This window comes from Neoarius graeffei, chromosome 13 (assembly GCF_027579695.1).
Source record: "Neoarius graeffei isolate fNeoGra1 chromosome 13, fNeoGra1.pri, whole genome shotgun sequence".
Lineage (NCBI taxonomy): Eukaryota > Metazoa > Chordata > Actinopteri > Siluriformes > Ariidae > Neoarius > Neoarius graeffei.
The window spans coordinates 67,020,007-67,041,270 of record NC_083581.1 but is presented as its reverse complement, the minus strand read 5'-3'; the positions used below and the strand labels follow the sequence as shown (position 1 = coordinate 67,041,270).

General features: G+C 42.8%; 1 protein-coding gene across 1 annotated transcript in view; it reads left to right on the top strand.

Moving 5' to 3' along the window:
• Positions 1–21,264, top strand: part of dvl1a (dishevelled segment polarity protein 1a) — a 211,324-nt gene that overhangs the window by 94,449 nt on the left and 95,611 nt on the right. The window contains exon 3 of the mRNA XM_060938375.1: positions 9,780–9,901. Coding sequence (XP_060794358.1) covers positions 9,780–9,901 — 122 coding nt within the window. The remainder of the gene's footprint in view (positions 1–9,779; positions 9,902–21,264) is intronic.

The window sequence follows — 21,264 nt, the reverse complement described above, 5'->3', positions numbered from 1 at the left end:
TTGTATGGACGCAGCTGCCTCTGTAATTTATATCCTGCAATTTCTTAACCCATATCAATCTGTTATAACCATTACAGATATCCTCTTCCGTCTCATATCATTTCAGGGAGATTTTGTTCTTTCACTTCTTCAGTATCTGGGTCAAAACTCTGTAAGCTGCAGTTACTAAATTATGTGAAACGTCAGTGGCTAAATATGTGCTTCAGTGTGTGTCCTGTGCAAGATTTGCGTTGTCAGCGATCATGATCACTGCGTATAAAATACACCACTGGATCAGAGAAAAAAAAACAACAACAATAAAAACAACAACCAAACAAGTGTTGCCAGGCAAAACAAACCTCGCCCGGTAGCACTTATGATGAATATTAAGGAAGATATCGCGAAAAAACGATTTTGATCTTTTTGGTGACCTTGACCTTGAGTTTGACCTTGTGTGTGAACATACTTGGCCAATAAACATGGTTCTGATTCTCATTCGCACACCATACTGCTCTCAGCCAATCAGAACGCGCCGTACTGCTCTCAGCCGGTCGGAACGCGCCGTACTGCTCTTAGCCAATCGGAACGCGCCGTACTGCTCTCAGCCGGTCGGAACGCGCCGTACTGCTCTCAGCCGGTCGGAACGCGCCGTACTGCTCTTAGCCGGTCGGAACGCGCCGTACTGCTCTTAGCCAATCGGAACGCGCCGTACTGCTCTCAGCCGGTCGGAACGCGCGGTACTGCTCTCAGCCAATCGGAACGCGCCGTACTGCTCTTAGCCAATCAGAACGCGCCGTACTGCTCTCAGCCGGTCGGAACGCGCCGTACTGCTCTCAGCCAATCAGAACGCGCCGTACTGCTCTCAGCCAATCAGAACGCGCCGTACTGCTCTCAGCCGGTCGGAACGCGCCGTACTGCTCTCAGCCAATCAGAACGCGCCGTACTGCTCTTAGCCAATCAGAACGCGCCGTACTGCTCTCAGCCGGTCGGAACGCGCCGTACTGCTCTCAGCCGGTCGGAACGCGCCGTACTGCTCTCAGCCGGTCGGAACGCGCCGTGCTGCTCTCAGCCGGTCGGAACGCGCCGTGCTGCTCTCAGCCGGTCGGAACGCGCCGTGCTGCTCTCAGCCGGTTGGAACGCGTCTGAATGAATATGAAGGAAGATATTGAAAAAAAAAAAGATTTTGACCTTTTTGGTGACCTTGACTGGATGACCCTCAAAATGTTGGAGGTTCTATTTGAGACCAATGCCCATCTATCCTGAAAGTTTCATGAAGATTGGTCCAGTAACACAGAAACAAACAAACCCCATCGAAAACAATCCCTCGCCCCCTGGTGGACTCCATCCCAGGCGAAGTAAAAAGCATTTCAGAACACTAGCAGCCCCAACAAGTATGCATAGTACCTGATTCATGCATACTTTTGACATACTTGTGAGTAGGAAAATATGAAAATAATTAAGTTATTCCATGAATTCAAGTCGCGCGTGAGCTGATAGCCGAAGGGGCGCGTGGCACCGAGTTGTCTATAAGCCGTGTACGACGAGATTGAGTGGAATAACTGTTTTATTCTATCCACATTCACTGGATTTTGAGAAACAGAGCAGTTTTATTTTTACTTTTTGCAAATTTGATAAATAAAATCTTTATACAAAACATCTGACAAAATCATTTCCTCTTAGAATGTAAACAAACCGGTGAAATGACAGAAGCAATTTGTGAAAAATGCTATAATAATAATTCTTGAAAAAAAAATTTTCTTACTATGAAATAGTTTCATTCCGTATTTTGTTGCCTTTTTTTTGTATTTTTGGGGGTTTTGTGTTCAAGCAGTTTTTATTTCATCCTCTGTGGGTTCAGCAACACGCTCCGCCATTTTTTTTTTCTTTAGGGCTTTTTTGGCGGTTGGCAAACCAACTTAAATGTGCATTACCGCCACCGACTGGGCTGGAGTGTGGAACAGGAGATACTGGGGGGAGCTGTATTCTTTTAGCTATTTCTGTTTCTTTTAAATACTTGACAACAAAGTGATATATCTGACTTGATGCGCGCCGCCATTTTGTTTTTCTCTACTCACGGTATATGAGCTGATATCCTAGTAGTAGAGTAGCCTATCAGAGCACGCCATTGCTCATATCCAGCGAATGTGGATAGAATAAAATGAATTATACATACATCTCTGTAACCAATAGAACTGAAGATGCATTTTAACTCTTTACCCCTTAATGACGACATATGACGACCCCGTGTATATCCCATAATGACGACATATGATGCCTTGTCTAAAACCTTGTCTTTAGACTTTTTTTCTTGTAAATATGTTCTCAGGGTGAACAGTATATACATATACAAGGGTGGCTGTAGCAACTGCTTTAAGGGGTAAAGAGTTAAGATAAGATAAAACTTTATTAATCCTGAGGGAAATTCTTGTGCCAGAAGTCGCTCTGTAAAAATACAGTATAAGTTAAACTATAACAGTACAAGCTGGAGGGGGGGGGATAAACGGGTACGTAATAAGAACTGTGCAAGAAATAAATGCCTAAAAAACAGTGCTTAATAGAACAATAGAAATACTGTAAGTTACATAAGGGGAATAGAAAAAGCAAAAACCAGTGCCTCGATGGTTAGCATTCTAACAGTACGTATCTCCCATAACCCGGTACGGAACAGTACCGTCACGTATTTTAATGTGGTGTCACATGTACAGTATATATATGTGTTTTTTATATATATATATATATATATATATATATATATATATGAGTGATTCCACGCTTATGGGTACTGAAATGGGGACATGAACTTATTCACCTAAAACCATTTCTTTTTTTACCATCAGGTCACAAAACATGTAATCTTTAATGAATGATATGTTAAAAGATAACTTTAATTTTCTGAGATGTAATAAAAACATATTTATATGCCAAAGTCAAGCCTATGAGTTCCAAAATGATGTCTGTTACATTACTTCTGTTACGATTGTCCATCTCGCGTCTGTTACAAATTAATTACAATCTAGCTATATACCATGTTCATCTTATTGAAAGAATGTGTATGTTTATTCTACTACACATGTTTATTAAGGCGGCACGGTGGTGTAGTGGTTAGCGCTGTCGCCTTACAGCAAGAAGGTCCTGGGTTCGAGCCCTGGGGCCGGCGAGGGCCTTTCTGTGCGGAGTTTGCATGTTCTCCCCGTGTCCGCATGGGTTTCCTCCGGGTGCTCCGGTTTCCCCCACAGTCCAAAGACATGCAGGTTAGGTTAACTGGTGACTCTAAATTGACCGTAGGTGTGAATGTGAGTGTGAATGGTTGTCTGTGTCTATGTGTCAGCCCTGTGATGACCTGGCGACTTGTCCAGGGTGTACCCCGCCTTTCGCCCGTAGTCAGCTGGGATAGGCTCCAGCTTGCCTGCGACCCTGTAGAACAGGATAAAGCGGCTAGAGATAATGAGATGAGATGAGACATGTTTATTAATTATATTTGCTAAAACATCACCTTCCTATGTTTCAAAAAGTAATTCTACATTGTTAAAATTGAGAATATATATGTCCACAACACTTCTGTTACGTTCTGACTTTGGCATATAAATATGTTTTTATTACATCTCAGAAAATTAAAGTTATCTTTTAACATATCATTCATTAAAGATTACATGTTTTGTGACCTGATGGTAAAAAAAGAAATGGTTTTAGGTGAATTTTTAAAAATAAGTTCATGTCCCCATTTCAGTACCCATAAGCGTGGAATCACTCATATATATATATATATATATATATATATATATATATATATATATATATATATATATATATATATACACACCAGCTGGGAGGTCCGTATCGTGAAATACCGTGACCGAGGTCTTGAAAGTACTGAGTGAGGCCCTCTGGGCCGAGGTCAGTATTTAAGGCCGAGGTCATGGTATTTCACCATACGGACCGACCTTAAGCTGGTAAATAATATATTTATTTTTTTCTTTACCAAATTCTAACAGAAAACGAGAGCGCCCGAAAGGGAAAACCGAGCCGAGCCGCCATTTTGAATCCTCATTCACGGTTGTAATGCAAATGGCTTCCTCCTCGGTATACAAGTGCACTTCCATGGCAGGGGAAAAAACTACATTTTGCCGCCTATGTAGTCCCCTATTTATACAAATAGGAGTCATTCAGGATTCAGCCATGTTTTTGCTCGGCGTTAGCAACAGTTAGAGGTTTTTAGCTTTCTCCTGAAATGTTTTCTTTTATTTCTTCTTCCTCAGGGTAGTAAAACTCGCTTCCGCTGTGAACACTGTCGTTATCGCTATCCATGCTGTAAAATTAATGCTATTCTCCTGAGAAATGCTGGCAAAAATTTATAAGATTTTTGATAATCTTATAAATAAATCTTATAAAAAAAGATAAATGTTGACAAAAAATGCCACTATGTTTGTTTGTTGTTGTGAACGAGCGAGTTGCCAGAGGTCCATAACCGGGGTCCGTAACTGGGGTCCATACCGTAGGATACGGACCCGCTCGCCAGTCAATCAGAGCGCAGGATTTGATGGAAACCTCACCGCGAAAAAAATTATTTCTTATATTTGCCTTCCGGGGTTTTATATGCTGTTCCGTCCCGTGTATAGCAAGTGTTCCGTCCCGCAATACCATTTTTGTGACATTTATTTACATAATGTATAATATTACCTTTTTTGCTCCAGTTTCTCAGAGACATCCGTCACGTCTACCATTGTATTAATCGGTACTTGCATCAGTCATCTCGCCTTTATAGATGAACCCGTTCCGTCACGTATGATAAAGTTAGAAGAAAAACAAAATATATTGTTTAGTTGTTTTATTGTCAAAACATATAACTTAACTACTATTTATTCATCTATTTTACAATTTCTTGCCTCTTCCCCTACCGCTACCTTTTCGTTTCTTCAGCTGACATTTCAAGTTCTTATCTTTTTTTGATCTGTGCTTCTGTTTTATGACCCACGTTTTCACAATCAGATTTGTTCAGCTTCTTGAGTGCTTATAGGTGTTTCTCTATTTAAAAAAATTGGAGTTTTATGCGCATTTCTGAATGCAAGCATCGCATTCGCCATTGCTGTAAAGTGTATTATGGGATTGATCTACCCATTGTCTGGTTGCTAGGGACCCTTATGCCGCTTTTCCACTACCAACGCGGCTGAGTTGGGCTGAGCCGTGCCGTGCTGAGTCGAGCTGAGTGGGGCTGTTGGAGTTGCATTTCGACTACAACCGCGCTGAACCGTGCTGGCTGGAAGTGGGTGGACACATTGGGTGGAGTTAGCGAAAGTGGGTGGACGTCACGTGATGTCGTTAGGCGGCGCAAACAGTGACATCAGTGACCTTTTAAGCGGTAGTGTCACGACCTGGATAGTAAACAATAAACATGGAGGACATGGAGTCGTTAGTGTTGCTGGTCTTGGTGCTGTGGCTTGTTGTCACCGACAACGCCAACAGATACTGGCAAGAGCGTATAGATGAGGCGAGGCGCATAAGGCTTCAGAAATTCTCGTAATTCGTAATTCTTCTTCTTCTGGGTTTACGGTGTTTACAGATCCCAGCGTGCTCGCGGGGCGTGTGTGGGCATGTGAGGACACTCCTCCTCACCAATCAGTGCACAGGGGAGTGTCTCCTCACGCCCCTAGCCCCACTCGGCTCGGTTTGGCTCGCTTCAGCCCCACTCCAAAACCGTGCGAGTTTTGGGGGCTGAGTAGGGCTGAAGCGAGCTGAGTCGTGCTGCTCTGAGGTAGTCGAAACGCGAGCCGTGTCGGGCTGAAGTGAGCTGAAAAAGGGTAGTGGAAAAGGGCCATTAGTTACCGTCCCGTCACGTGTAATTTACTGTTCCGCCTCGAGATGGCGCTCGTTCTGCCACACGGGATTTCTTTGTGACGTCACGCCGAGGTATATTCCGTAATTGGAGTTCCGGGCTTTTAGATCAATTTCGATTGAAAATATCGTGAATATAACGTTAATACAATGTGACGGGATATAATAATACTGGATAATCAAAGGATACATGACAGTGATGCGTGTGAGTACAAGATGAAACCCCGGAATATTTAGAAAACCTAACGTTATTGTAATGTACCGTCCCATTCCGGTTCATACTTTCCGTACCGGGTTATGGGAGACACCTTACAGTAGAAATAAGGTAAGTTATTTAAGAAATTAACCTAATGGTGAAATTAAATATTGCACATACAGTGGCATGCAAAAGTTTGGGCACCCTTGCTGAAAATGTCTGTTACTGTGAATAGTGAAGTGAGCAGAAGATGAACTGATCAGCAAAAGGCATAAAGGTAAAGACGGCACATTTCTTTAATATTTTCCACAATATTAGATTTTTATTACCGTCATTTACAGGCGTAAAATACCAAAAAATGAAAAGGACCTGAAGCAAAAGTTTGGGCACCTGACATGGTCAGTACTTAGTAACACCCCCTTTGGCAAGTATCACAGCTTGTAAACACTTTTTGTAGCCAGCTAATAATCTTTCGGTTCTTACCTGGGGGATTTTCACACATTCGGGCTTGCAAAAGGCTTCCAGTTCTACAAGTTTCTTGAGCTGTCTTGCATGCACTGCTCTTTTGAGATCTATCCACGGATTTTCAATGATGTTTAGGTCAGGGGACTGTGAGGGCCAGGGCAAAACCTTCAGCTTGGGCCTCTTGAGGTATTCCATTGTAGATTTTGAGGTGTGTTTTGGATCATCGTCTTATTGTAGGACCCATCCTCTTTTTAACTTCAACTTTTTTACAGATGGTGTGATGTTTGCTTCCAGAGTTTGCTGGTATTTATTCGAATCCATGCTTCCCTCGACCAATGAAATGTGCCCTGTGCCACTGGCTGCAACACAACCCCAAAGCATGATCGATCCACACCCATGCTTCAGAGTTGGAGAGGTGTTCTTTTCCTGGAATTTGGCACCCTTTTTTCTCCAAACATACCTTTGCACATTGTGGCCAAAAAGTTCTATTTTGATTTCATCAGTCCACAGGACTTGTTTCCAAATTGCATCAGGCTTATTTAGATGTTCATTTGCAAACTTCAGACGCTGAATTTTGTGGTTAGGATGCAGGAAAGGTTTTCTTCTGATGACTCTCCCATGAAGGTCATATTTGTTCAGGTGTCGCTGCATAGTAGAACAGTGTACCACCACTCCAGGGTCTGCTAAATCTTTCTGAAGGTCTTTTTGCAGTCAAACAGGGGTTTTTATTTGCCTTTCTAGCAATCCAACGAGCAGTTCTTTCAGAAAGTTTTCTTCATCTTCCAGACCTCACCTTGATCTCCACTGTTTCTGTTAACTGCCATTTCTTAATAACATTACAATCTGAGGAAACGGCTACCTGAAAACACTTTGCTACGTTCTTGTAGCCTTCTCCTGCTTTGTTAGCATCAATTATTTTATTATTCAGAATGTGAGGGAGTTGCTTAGAGGAGCCCATGGCTGTTGATTTTAGGGACAAGTTTGAGGAGTCAGAGAATTTATACAGCTTTGAAGTCTGCATCATCTGACCTTTCCTAACAAAGAATTTGAACAAGCCACAGCTCAATAAGCTAATTAAGGTCTGGAACCTTGGTAAAAGTTACCTGAGAACTCAAATGTATTGGGGCGGCCAAACTTTCACATGGTGTTCCTTTTCTTTTTTTGAAAAATAATACACACATCTTGCATAAAACGCTGAAAAGAAATGTTGTCTTTACCTTTATGCCTTTTGGTGATCAGTTCATCTTCTGCTCACTTAACTATTCACAGTAACAGACATTTTCAGCAAGGGTGCCCAAGCTTTTGCATGCCACTGTATATTTGTATGTTTGGGGGGAAAAAAAGATCACACACGGTGTTGTGAAAAACATTATTGAACACGATTGAACACAGAATATTGCACACGATTTCGGTATTATTGTCTCGATTGATCATTTTAGATTTTGGAGTCTTTCGTTATCACGCGTTAATCCTGGTTTAATACACATGGGGCAGATAACGTTATCCAGGGACACATGTCGGCCCAGGGGAATTTTGAGTTATTGACAGATTCAGAAAGTACAGTTTCTAAGCTTTCCAATGATGCCTTCCATGTGGAGATCTGACAATATTTGAAGAATGTGTGGCCTTTTGAAAGTGTATACTTCTTAAAACAGAAAAGGGAGAAAATCGCCCTCAAAGTTTTCCATCTCAGCTACTCTGGGTGTAGGGCGGGCACATAATGGTGCTCATTTGCATGACATTAAGGAAAGCCCTACCCCCTACGAGCTAGCACGATACTACTTTCATGTAAACAAAGATCACCACGTCAATTTTCCTTCCATGCAAAGTATGCCCCAAACAATTATGAAGTACAAAAATAAGTCCTAAAGTATACTTTAACATTTTGTGGTTGAAAAATTACTCACACCGTAAGAAAGAAAGAGAGCACGATGATGACACAACTAACACAACGCTAGTCATGTAAAGCCTCGGTCACAACCGGCCGTACCGTGCTCCTACGGCCGGTCTACATGCAAGAAACGCACGGAGAGCGCGCATGAAACGCACGAGAGCGCGCGTGTGATGTGCTGATTTTCGAGCCGCAGACCGGCCGCAGAGGTTCTTTGTCATGTCAAACAAACTCTACGGGCGCTTACGTTTTTTTCAGGTTGCAAGACAAACTTACGGCCAACGCGCGTCTTTCTCCACGAACAAAAAAAACGCAGTGATTTGGGAAACGCCAAAAATCGCACGGCCAAAAAATCGTACGTCCGGTTGTGACCTAGGCTTAACCAAACCACAACACACTCCGTTACATGCAAAAATAACCACACAGCCTTAGATTAATAAACTCACCCCATCAGAAAGAGAAACGGCGCCTTGCACACACCAATGCCTCCGATGGAATGTAGTCCTAGAACGGTCCGTGTGTCATCCGATCATTCAAGTATTCCATTCAATCTGGAAAACGAGGTTGCGTTTTTTTTGCTAGAAATGGTGATCTCCGATGTAAATACCGTGTGTCTGTTTGCTTCGCGGTGTTTCAGCTCCTCTGTGCTCTGTTTAGTAACTCATTCCATAGTGAAATCACACGCCTGTATGCAGTTAAGTAGCCATGTGCTCAGCCCGTATCATACAGCTGATTCGCGAAAAAAAAAACCAAAAGACTTAAATCATCATGTGAATGGCCCATATGGTAATTTACCCACACCCCCCAGCAGGCTACAGTCCTGACAAAAACGAGACAATTTGCAACAAAAAATGTATGCTTTTCCAACAAAACAATCTATTATCTGAAATACTGATTGCATTCTTCAAGACCTCAACTTGCACATGATGGAAAAAAACAAAAATCACAAATTTCGAAAAAAAAAAAATGCTTCTTTTGCGATTATCTCGGATTCGTTTCGGCCGACATGCGTCCCTGGATTCGGTGAGGGGTCACATATGTAATGCTGGGCTTGAGTTTAACCCCTGTGGTTTAACAACTCGCCACACCATCCTACTGTTGTAAAGTGTTTTTCATGGATTTGGCCGTGTGCATTGGTTTTAGCTGGACATGAGCTGCCCACTTAACTCTGATTATTTAGCTTATGAAAGCGCATAACGGTGCCTGTGTCCGTAGGCCGGTTTGCATAATCCTTTAGGGTCCGTGCTTTTCCCAGCTCACTAAATGCATTCTGTTGTAGTCTCTCTTCCTGCTTTGCTTATTTATGCAAGACCACTAGTCGCTGTGGAGAGGCTCTTCCTGAGATCTTTGTTTTTGTGTGTGTGTGTGTGTGTGTGTGTGTGTGTGTGTGTGTGTGTGTGTGTGTGTGTTTGGCTGTAGTTGGTGCTGACTGAAAGCACACACTCAGATGGCGGATCTCAGTGCCCAGAGAGTCACGCCGAGCTGCCGCCCCCGCTGGAGCGGACAGGAGGAATCGGAGACTCGAGACCCCCCTCTTTTCAGTAAGTATTTGATATAAGCACAGCTAATTAACTTTTATTACAGAGTTAGTCCATGTGTAGTGCAAATATTGTTGCATAGCAATAAACTCGAATGACACTATAAACACAGCAGGAGACTAAGGCTTAATGGAGTTGTAATTAAAACAATAACCTTAGAAAGCCAGACCAGGACCGGGCGTAATGGCTCCATAGTGGTGTTTTTAGGGGTGCTGGGTTGTGACTTTATGGAAATATTCCAGTAATACAGCATAAAATACTGTACACATAACCAACTACAGGCATGGACTCGTACATAGACATCAGACTTCAAGGTTTTTAGAAAGTGTTCCTTACAAGAAATATCTTGCAAATAAGCAAATTGAGCTAAAAGTCAGTCTTTATGTCTGTCCTTCATCAAAAATCTGCGTGTTGAATCTGTTCTTAACGATATAACCACTAAAGATAGGTAGATTCCGTTTCCATTTCCGGTTGAGAGAACGTCGGGCGCATTCTGGCTGCCGCTTCTCACCGGAGCTTTTTATTTTATTTTCTCTCCTTTTTTGTGTGTTTTTGTGTAGTTTGATGTTTTAGAGTGTTTTGCCCGCCGGTTGTGGTGTTTCTCCGGACCCAGTTTTGGGCGTCGGTTCCCTCCAGGCCTTGGTTCGCCGTGGGTGATGCCTGTGCTCCTTGCTATGGACTGCAGTGAACTCGTTGCTCATTTTAACATCGTGGTTGGCCAGCACTCTGTGCAGCAGTGCTTTTAAAGTGCATATCACGGGTAAATTCAGGAGCAAGATCAATGTAATTCTCCTATTTTATATTAAACTTTGGTCAAATATCTGTCACATTTTGCATTTTGTGCAATTTTTTTTTACCTTGCGCAATACCAGAAAAATTCAGTTGAAATCAAGACATTTGAGGCGAATTGGTCCGCCTCTGAAAAAACTTGGCATTTGGATTTCCCGGCAAATGTTGATTTTCGTGACGTCGCGTGCGGGACGCCTCCCTCTGAATCCTACGTCAGTGCTGGTTTATTTATGAGAAAACGACCTGGTGGTTTTCTGCAAATTTCTTCAACGTTATCGCGTAATTATTAAAATGGTTAACAGATGTATCGTAGGAGGGTGTAGCAACACCAATCTTGATGGGATTAGTACTCATCGTTTCCCAAAAAACCGGACAATGAGAGAGAAATGGGAGCGCTTGGTCTACACAGGCTGTGCACTGAAACCGTGCAAAGCTCGCGCAGCCTGCTGGCGCTTCCGCAGGTAACGTCACGAATCTGGCTCCAGACTCCCTTGGGATTTTTCCAGACGTGTTTTGTTATTTTATTTTTTTCTGCTGGAGACAGATGGCCTTGTGCAAAATTACCCTTCTGGATGAGTGTGTAAAGGGACATACTTTCATATAAAAAAACCCCGAAATTGGTCCAGAATATGCACTTTAATGTGACGTTCCGAGCGATGTTGCTCGGTAGCGTCGCAGCAGCTGTGCAGACGGTTTGGAACATACCAACGCTCTGCGTGGCGGTGCGGCTGTGCTCGCTTTGTGAATCCATGGCGTGGTGTTCTGAGTGATGTTGCCCCGCAGCGTTGCGGCGGCTGTGCTGGCGGTGTGGGACTTGTTTTCGTGCACCTTTTGGTGGGACTGTGGCTGCTACGCCATTGGAATGACATCCTGACCTCTGTTTGGTGGCCTTTTTTTCTCTATAATTGTAACGCGACCTTGGGTTTTGAGAAGGGCACTATATAAATTGAACTTATTATTATTAAAGCGATGAAAATAGACGAGGCTGTTTTTTGTCAGGGAGGCCGCCATAACTCCATCGTGCGTGATGTCATTTTCCGCGAGCCTAGCGGAGGTGTACAAAAATATGTGCAACCGTAAACTGGCTGTCCTTGACCCTGCTCCCACCTTACCATGTGATTCTGCTTCTGTTCCATCTGTTTGATGCGTGACACCGGATGCTGTCGTGCTGCCCGTGTCGGTGTTTTGTGGTAAAACAAAGTCTGGATCTCGTCTGGATTCAGTTATCGTTTCTACCTCCTGTCTCGCGTCTTCCCAGTGATTTTTTCATACAAGTCCTCCACAAAACAATCTTCTGTAAAATGCTCACTGCACACTTTTTTTCCAGGAGTAAAGTTTTCTCGCTTTACTTGATGAAGCCACTCAGCCAAACGTCCAGGTTCCTTCAAAGGATAGCCATGCCATGACAGTCCCGGTGTTTTCTTGGGTCCTGAAGCATGGTTTTCACACTTGTAGGCAGTGCATTTACCCGTCTTTGAGAAGATATAGATGAAGACGCTACTCCTTCACAAACTACTAGAATTATACTACTTAAAGGTAGAAGTCTAGGCCATAAAAATAATTTTCCCCGACACCCAATTATTTTTGTTTAGTGGCGTGAAAGCTACTGAATTTGAATCACGGACTTCCAAATTTATTATTTTTTTAAAAATAGAACAATTAACGAATTTAAGGCCACACGGCCCTAAATCGTCCGCCATTTTTTCCTGCTTCACCATGACCCAATTCAAGATACTATGTCATGCATGACGTGGTGGGCTTTCCCCGTTCGCACAAGGCATTGTGGGAGACAAATTTGAAACAGGAGAGAAAAATAGAGGACGCGAGTGTGCGAATGAAACGTGAAAGACCGACTACAGTAACGGAAAGAAAGCGAGAAGAAAAGACGTTATGTTATATACGAAGGAAAGGAAACGCAGGACCAAACTAATAAATATCGGGGGTCAGCGAGCACCTCGGTGTGATCAGCTGTTCGTTTAGCGACAGAATGATGGAACTGTCAGTGCACGCTCAAAGGTAAACCTGTAGATGGCAGTAATGCAACACTGTGGATGCCAGCTGCCGTAAAACCCAAAAGAAGAAGAAGAAGAAGAAGGTAAACCTGCGCATGCGCACACGGACTTCCTCTGTCTGCTTGACTGCGCGAAGCGAGCGATTTCATGCACGTTATTTGCTTTAATCCCTTCAAATTAAATAACTTCCCAGCCACAGAATGGCCTGATATTTGTGAGAGATTACAGAAATAAACATATATCACAATGACCAAATATCACAGGGAACTAAATTTCACCAGTTTTATGAAATTGAAAGGCTGTCTAGCTTTAAAATGTAATGCACAAACAAAATAATGCTTGAAAAAAATGGATGGTGATGATAGTTTTGGCTGCACGCAATGGCGGATCCAGGACGGAATGAAGACGTGCGGAATCCCGCGCCACGCTCGTTTCCGTCTCCTAATACATCCATGTATCTGGCTAATCCAGTATGGCGGCGCCTGGGGAAATGGCCTAACGGACTTTAACACATTTTTTTAAGCTAAAATCCATGCAATTTTTTTTCATCTGGAACATCTTGTATTAATCTACAGGGTGTTTCAAAAAATGCGATATTATTTGAGATGTAAATATTGCAAAAACTACATAGTCTCGGCAAATGAAACTGAACAGGCTCAATGTTGAGCGGTATAAGATTTCTTCCTCAAAATTTGAACGAGAAATTCAAAAGGTATGTGGATTCCATGAACGATTTCACAAATTTTCAATATTCGCGAACCCACTCGCTCGACCGTCCCTTCCGATGCTGATGGTCGTCCAGATCGTTTTGTCCTGCACAGACGGCCTTCCTTCATACATGTCAACCTTTGGTCAATCAAACCTGTATAACCAACCTCCAAAATCCGTATTTCCCTTATAAAATCCGTATAAGATGCAAATTAAAATAATTTACCTAAAATTTGAATGATAATTATCAATGATATATCCCAGTTACTTTTTATTCAATATTAATAACAATAAACCTTCAGAATGAATACAAAGCTCCAGTGTTTGACAAAAACACAAAGTGTTATCAGCGTAGTTACGAAGGAAATACTTCGTTGTTTGGAGACAGGTTTCACCGAGCGGCTATTATGCACGAGACTTCATATTAGCCACAAAGTCAGGAAAATCTGTTCGTAAAATTACGTTATAATGACCAAATACAATGAAAAGTATTTTTCCAGTCTCACCTGTGAAAGGTAATCCCATGTGACCTCGTTTGGACGGTAAACCTGTTGGTACAGTTAAACGCAGCACATGAATGAGGCATCTTTATTCTCGGCTACTGTCTAGACGCTATACCAGAGACGGCTGAAGAATCTCCACTTTGCCACATCCAATATGGCGGCGAGGATGATGTATGATTCTACGCAGAAGGCGGTGTCTATGTTTATATGTCTATGACGTCACGGTTGGCGGGATTCTCACAATGCGGTGTGCGCATAATCAATAGTGGAACGAAGTCTCGCTACCACAAGATAACGCGCGATTTCATAAGACTCTTTACTGGCTGTCTGTGGCGTACAGTACGTTTGTAAATGTTATGCGCTCTTTTATCATCGTGGGAATTGATTATAGCTCTAAATAAATATTGAAGTTTTTTTAAAGAATCCGTATAACTTTATTTATACGCCCGTATACTACGTTTATTGAATCAAATCCGTATAAAATACGGACATTCCGTATAGGTTGACATGTATGTTCCTTTTTGAACTTTTTCCAAATGTCCGTGTCCAAATCTGCATTGCGGTTGGTGCGTTTTTAGAGAATTCTCTCTCTCATAAATGCACGCTGCGCAGTCTTGTTCGACTGTGTTCGAGCGTACTCTGACGCATTTCTTTTCCAGTGAAGTGGCATTTCTATACCTAAAAAGATAAAAACATTACATATCAAATTTTGACCTGTTTCTACACCTGCTGTTAAAATTTCAGGTCAATTGAACGAGAATTGGTAAAGTTATTAGATATCAAATTTTTTTTTGAAACACCCTGTATAATGATGGCTTTTCATAACCCCGTAATCTCATCTCATCTCATCTCATTATCTGTAGCCGCTTTATCCTTCTACAGGGTCGCAGGCAAGCTGGAGCCTATCCCAGCTGACTACGGGCGAAAGGCGGGGTACACCCTGGACAAGTCGCCAGGTCATCACAGGGCTGACACATAGACACAGACAACCATTCACACTCACATTCACACCTACGGTCAATTTAGAGTCACCAGTTAACCTAACCTGCATGTCTTTGGACTGTGGGGGAAACCGGAGCACCCGGAGGAAACCCACGCGGACACGGGGAGAACATGCAAACTCCGCACAGAAAGGCCCTCGCCGGCCCCGGGGCTCGAACCCAGGACCTTCTTGCTGTGAGGCGACAGCACTAACCACTACACCACCGTGCCGCCCCTAACCCCGTAATTTCCTTTAAATATTGGGGAAAATTTTGCACGCTGAGGTCTAAAAGGTGAAAAGTAATCTGGAAAAAAAAAAAAGGAAAGATGACCGCTGACATGTGTCTTCTAGTCTGTCTGTGATTATCAAGAATGTTCCGGACAGATGCCGATAAAAAGACACAATGATTTGCATTCCGGTTTGATGACGTTTCACAGAATCAGTTCAAATTTGCAGCTCATTTGGATAGAAATATATCCGTCACAAAACAGCTGATTCGTCTCGGTCAGTCTGGCGTCCTGACGGCAGCAGCGACTGCAGTAGCAGATGTCTCCTGCCCAGCTGGAGACGAGGTCTGGTTATCATCCAGCCGGGACTCATATTTATGAAACGCTGCTGTCGTTTTAGGGTTAGACACTAGAGTCTGTGTGTGTCTGTTTCTGCTAGCGGTCACGTCCTCATCTGCCCAAACATGACAGTTCACGCATTCATGCAGTCCAAACAGACATTAAGCTTTCTTTGTATATTTAAAAAATAATAATAATAATAAAAAGTCATCTCAGATAAATCCGAATCAGATGTTGGTGTGTATCAGCAGTGTGTTTATTACTCCAGAGGCCACACCGAGTCCATGCAATCTGTTCCATCCTGCTGTCTCTTTATTTTAAATTTAACTTTGTCTCATTTTTGCCCCCTGTGGGCCAGTTAGTGGTTTCACTTCCTCACCCACACACAGAAATGGAGACGGTTCGGTGACCATTTCCTGTGGTTTTGACTGCCATCTAGTGGTGTGACCTCCAGGCCTTGTCCCAGACAGCTCTCCTTCTTTTTTTTTTTTTTTACCCCCCTCCTTTTGTTGCCATGTCACTTGGCTCTCACCACCATCATCATCATCATCATCATCCAACAAGCTCCTGGCCAATTTTCCTGCAGATTAATTCGGCCAATTCCCGCTTGTCTGTTTCTCCGACAGCAAGTCTGATTTATTTCCATTACAAAAGCTGCACTGCAGCATCGGTAAATAACCAAATGTTATCTCCGGTCTGTTCCCTTTGTGCTTTTGTAGCGTGTATTATTCAGCAGTCATGGTGAATACATTTGCAGGGATGAGGAGAGCACATGGTAGCCAGTTCCTGAGTGGCTAAACCGGATTAGCAGACATTAAAAGAGCCTGTCTCCATTACCCCAAGGACGTGGCAGGGTGCTACATCTGCCTTAATCCTCTCAAGGCTTGAGCACCCCCCCTTTACTTTAATGGGGCCCAGCGGCTTTGGAAGCACAATAACATGAACACAAGTCTGTGTATACACTGTATAAGCAAAGAAGGGAGGATTAGGTTGCAGGCTTATGTATGTAAAACTTGGGTTTCTCATTACGCTCTGTTGGATTAAAAAAAAAAAAAAAAACATCTCTGCAGATTTAACGAGATGGGTAGATATCTATGAATAGATTCTAATAACCAAACTATATTATATTATTATTGTATATCTGTGAGGTGAACAAATCAATGTGCAGCCGTTATGCTTGATAATTAACTAGCCTAAAGCCTAAGTCACAACCGGACGTATGATTTTTTTGGCCGTGCGATTTTCCCAAATCGCTGCATTTTTTTTTTTTTTTTGTTCGTGGAGAAAGACGCACGTTGGCCGTAAGTTTGTCTTGCAACCTGAAAAAAACGTAAGCGCCCGTAGAGTTTGTTTGACATGACAAAGAACCTCTGCGGCCAGTCTGCGGCTCGAAAATCAGCACGTCACGCGCGTCCTCCGTGCGTTTCTTGCATTTTTTGCACGTAGACCGGCCGTAGGAGCACGTACGGCCGGTTGTGACCGAGGCTTAAAAAGCAGCAACTAATATAACTCGACTCAACAAGCTGTTTATTTGCTTTAATTAATACAGACTATGGAGAATAAATGAGTACTTGAATCCGTGGTAGTGGTGACTTTATGTAGCCATGGTCGTTATCCTCACTTCATTAGAGCCTCTAATGAGTCTACGGTCATGTCTTTGGCGATGGTGGCTCAGTGGTTAAGGCACTGAGCGATCGAACAGTAGATTGTGAGTCTCAAATCCGCTCTTGCCAATCTAACACTGTGGAGTCCGTGAGAAGGAGATACGCAGAACCCTTATTTTTAAACATATTTCTGAGTGGATAGTATCTCCACCCTTGACTCTTGTATGCTGTATAAACGGGAATTAAAAACTATATATTTTTGAGAGTTAAAATTGACCGCAAAGTTGGCATTTGAGCTGCCCCACTGAGCCAGCCAGCCCTGAGTGCGTGACGTCACTGCGGTAATCGGTTTTAAGGCCGAGGCCTTTGACAGCTATAGACCAAAGTCATGTAAATAAAAATGTATGGTGAAAGTAAGAAATCCCATTACCAACTTGCTCAACTAAGACTGATTTGACTTCATTGATTGTGGGTTGACTCTCATTAAAACAGGATGGGTGTCATAACTTATGCAACATACATGTACATGCATGCATTTTCACTGATAAAACGTAAAAGGCGAATTAAATAATCAGATGAACTGAGACAATCACATTCTGAAGCAAATTAAATAATCTTATACCGGTAACTTAAACACACAATACAAGTTACATGTATTCATCTAAATGCAGGTAAACAATGTGTTGTTTTTGTTGGTTTTGATCCAAATGAGAGTCGGAGCTTACCCGTCTGTGTTCTCGCTTCTTGAAGGCCGATCTTGTGGCCGATTGTTTTGAAACAATTTGACTTTCAGTTGCTCGTTCAGTTCTCCGTTCATTCACGTCTTCCACGTAAGGGCAGCAATATCCAGTTTAGAAATCAGACGGCTGGTCCACTCATTCTCCATTCTCTCCATACTGAGTACTCCGCCATTACTGCTCGGCTCAGGCAATTACTAAAACCCGGGACGGAACGGAACGTCACCGGTTTTAGCAATAACCGTGGGGAGGTCACTGCCCGAGCAATATGTCCCGTCCCATTCCGTCCCGGGTTTTACCAACAACCCTCGGCTCACGCTCCGGGACAACTGGTGCAACTGAACTTATTTTCCTTTAAAAAAAATAAATAAAATAAATGCTTTCCTTTTCTTGTAGTTTTCTTTAATTGTTGGTACTGCACCCTCTTTAAATATGGGCTTCTAGCCAACGCTCCTCAACAGATCAGAGGTCTCGCACGAGTCTTCAGTAAAATGTGCAGAGCAGAGGAGAGACCACTTTGTAGGCGCCCAATGTGCCCATGAACTTCTCGCAAAACACATCCAAATCTTTGCAGTTTGAACATTCTTGGGCCATGAATGCAACGTAAATCCACCTTCTGTCGTACGTGGCATGGCAATAAATTAGCTCAAAATGGAGGATCGGAGTTGTAGTCAGCTCTGTGTTTTAGTATAGCGGAAATGGCGATGAGACCGGTAGACTTCCTGCTGTGACGTTACGGACGTCAAGGTCATTCACTCAGACCGCTACCTATATGAATCACTTTAATCGTAAAGATTACTATATTAGATTTATTGTTAACGCTTAAAACTATTCCTATGCCATTCTTGAGGTCTCAAGGCATTTATAAACGAAAAAATGCCTGGCCATGGTTCTGCGTATATGCTTTAACTCTCTACGGGCTCAGTTAGTGTTCTGTCTAAATCGTAAGTTGCTCTAGATAAAGGTGTCAAATGAGCAAAATGATAGTCTCATCTCATTATCTGTAGCCGCTTTATCCTGTTCTACAGGGTCGCAGGCAAGCTGGAGCCTATCCCAGCTGGCTACGGACGAAAGGCGGGGTACACCCTGGACAAGTCGCCAGGTCATCACAGGGCTGACACATAGACACAGACAACCATTCACACTCACATTCACACCTACGGTCAATTTAGAGTCACCAGTTAACCTAACCTGCATGTCTTTGGACTGTGGGGGAAACCGGAGCACCTGGAGGAAACCCATGCGGACACGGGGAGAACATGCAAACTCCGCACAGAAAGGCCCTCGCCGGCCACGGGGCTCGAACCCGAACCTTCTTGCTGTGAGGCGACAGCGCTAACCACTACACCACCGTGCCGCCCCGATTCTGAAAATATTAAGGAAATAGTATCCAGTGTTGTAGCCGAGTCACTAAACCTCAAGTCCGAGTCCAGTCTCGAGTCCCCAGTGTTCAAGTCCGAGTCATTAAAGAAAATATCGAGTCAAATCCACGACTGATCCGAGTCGAGTCCGACACAAATGACACAGCTGTCACACATACACATGCACGCACTCTCTAAACCACATTGATTGCTTTGAGTAGTGGTAAGATGTATGTCCCATACCATAGCCTACAATAAATTCACACAACAGCACGGTGGTGTAGTGGTTAGCACTGTCGCCTCACAGCAAGAAGGTTCTGGGTTCGAACCTCGCGGCCGACAGGGGCCTTTCTGTGTGGAGTTTGCATGTTGTCCGCGTGGGTTTCCTCCGGGTGCTCCAGTTTTCCCCACAGTTTAAAGACATGCAAATTCGGTACAATGGGGCCACTGTAATTGGCACAAGCTGTTGTGGTTTCCCATGTCATGATGTGTATATATATATATATATATATATATAGATCTTCCTATGGCAAAAGCTAAATAAATAAATTGAAGATGTATGTCCCATACCATAGCCTACAATAAATTCACGCACACAAAACAAAAATGATGTCTTCTATCAGGAATATTTAGGAAAAGGCTGGTGGCACTAATGTTAACATATAAATATCTTATGCCAAATTATTATGGCATGTTGCAAAAAATAAAGAAAAAAATCCGAGTCCTCATCTCCAATTTACGAGTCCGAGTCATCAGTGCTCAAGTCCAAGTCAAGTCACGAGGCCTTAAAATTAGGGCACGAGTCGGACTCGGAGTACTACAAGCCTGATCGTATCTCTACTCCACCGAGCCAATTGGAGTCTGTTATATTCAAACAAACGTGTATTACATTTTTTTTGTTGTTGTTGCTAAAGACAATAGGTAATGGAGTTTCTTCTCTGGTCTTTGGATGAGTGAAGAAATAGATTTGTGAAAAATAAAGCCGAGCCTGCTTGTCCGCTGGGGAACAAAAGAAGAAGAAAAAAAGCCCTGCATGTAATCTGCTGTGCCTGGACTATTGATTTGTCCACCTCCACCCAGTGATTATACAACTGTAGTTTTGTATCTAGAAATGCACAGTTTATATTCAGGTGTATAATGCGTCATATTTTTTATTTAAATGCCTTGTACATAGTTAGGGTTGCCACCCGTCCCGTATAATACCGTATCATCCCGTATTTGAACATTAAAATAGTGTGTCCCGTATTGATTGAACACGGGGCGTAATTTGTCCCGTATTTTCAGACACATCGTTTCATAGCCTATTCTCAGTCTTCAGAGTGCTGAAAACAACATACTATCAAGTAAAATCAGACCTACAGTGGTGCTTGAAAGTTTGTGAACCCTTTAGAATTTTCTATATTTCTGCATAAATATGACCTAAAACATCATCGGATTTTCACACAAGTCCTAAAAGTAGAGAAAGAGAACCCAGTTAAACAAATGAAACAAAAATATTATACTTGGTCATTTATTTATTGAGGAAAATGATCCAATATTACATATCTGTGAGTGGTAAAAGTATGCGAACCTTTGCTTTCAGTATCTGGTGTGACCCCCTTGTGCAGCAATAACTGCAACTAAACGTTTCCGGTAACTGTTGATCAGTCCTGCACACCGGCTTGGAGGAATTTTAGCCCATTCCTCCGTACAGAACAGCTTCAACTCTGGGATGTTGGTGGGTTTCCTCACATGAACTGCTCGCTTCAGGTCCTTCAACAACATTTCGATTGGATTAAGGTCAGGACTTTGACTTGGCCATTCCAAAACATTAACTTTATTCTTCTTTAACCATTCTTTGGTAGAATGACTTGTGTGCTTAGGGTCATTGTCTTGCTGCATGACCCACCTTCTCTTGAGATTCAGTTCATGGACAGATGTCCTGACATTTTCCTTTAGAATTCGCTGGCATAATTCAGAATTCATTGTTCCATCAATGATGGCAAGCCGTCCTGGCCCAGATGCAGCAAAACAGTCCCAAACCATGATACTACCACCACCATGTTTCACAGATGGGATAAGGTTCTTATGCTGCAATGCAGTGTTTTCCTTTCTCCAAACATAA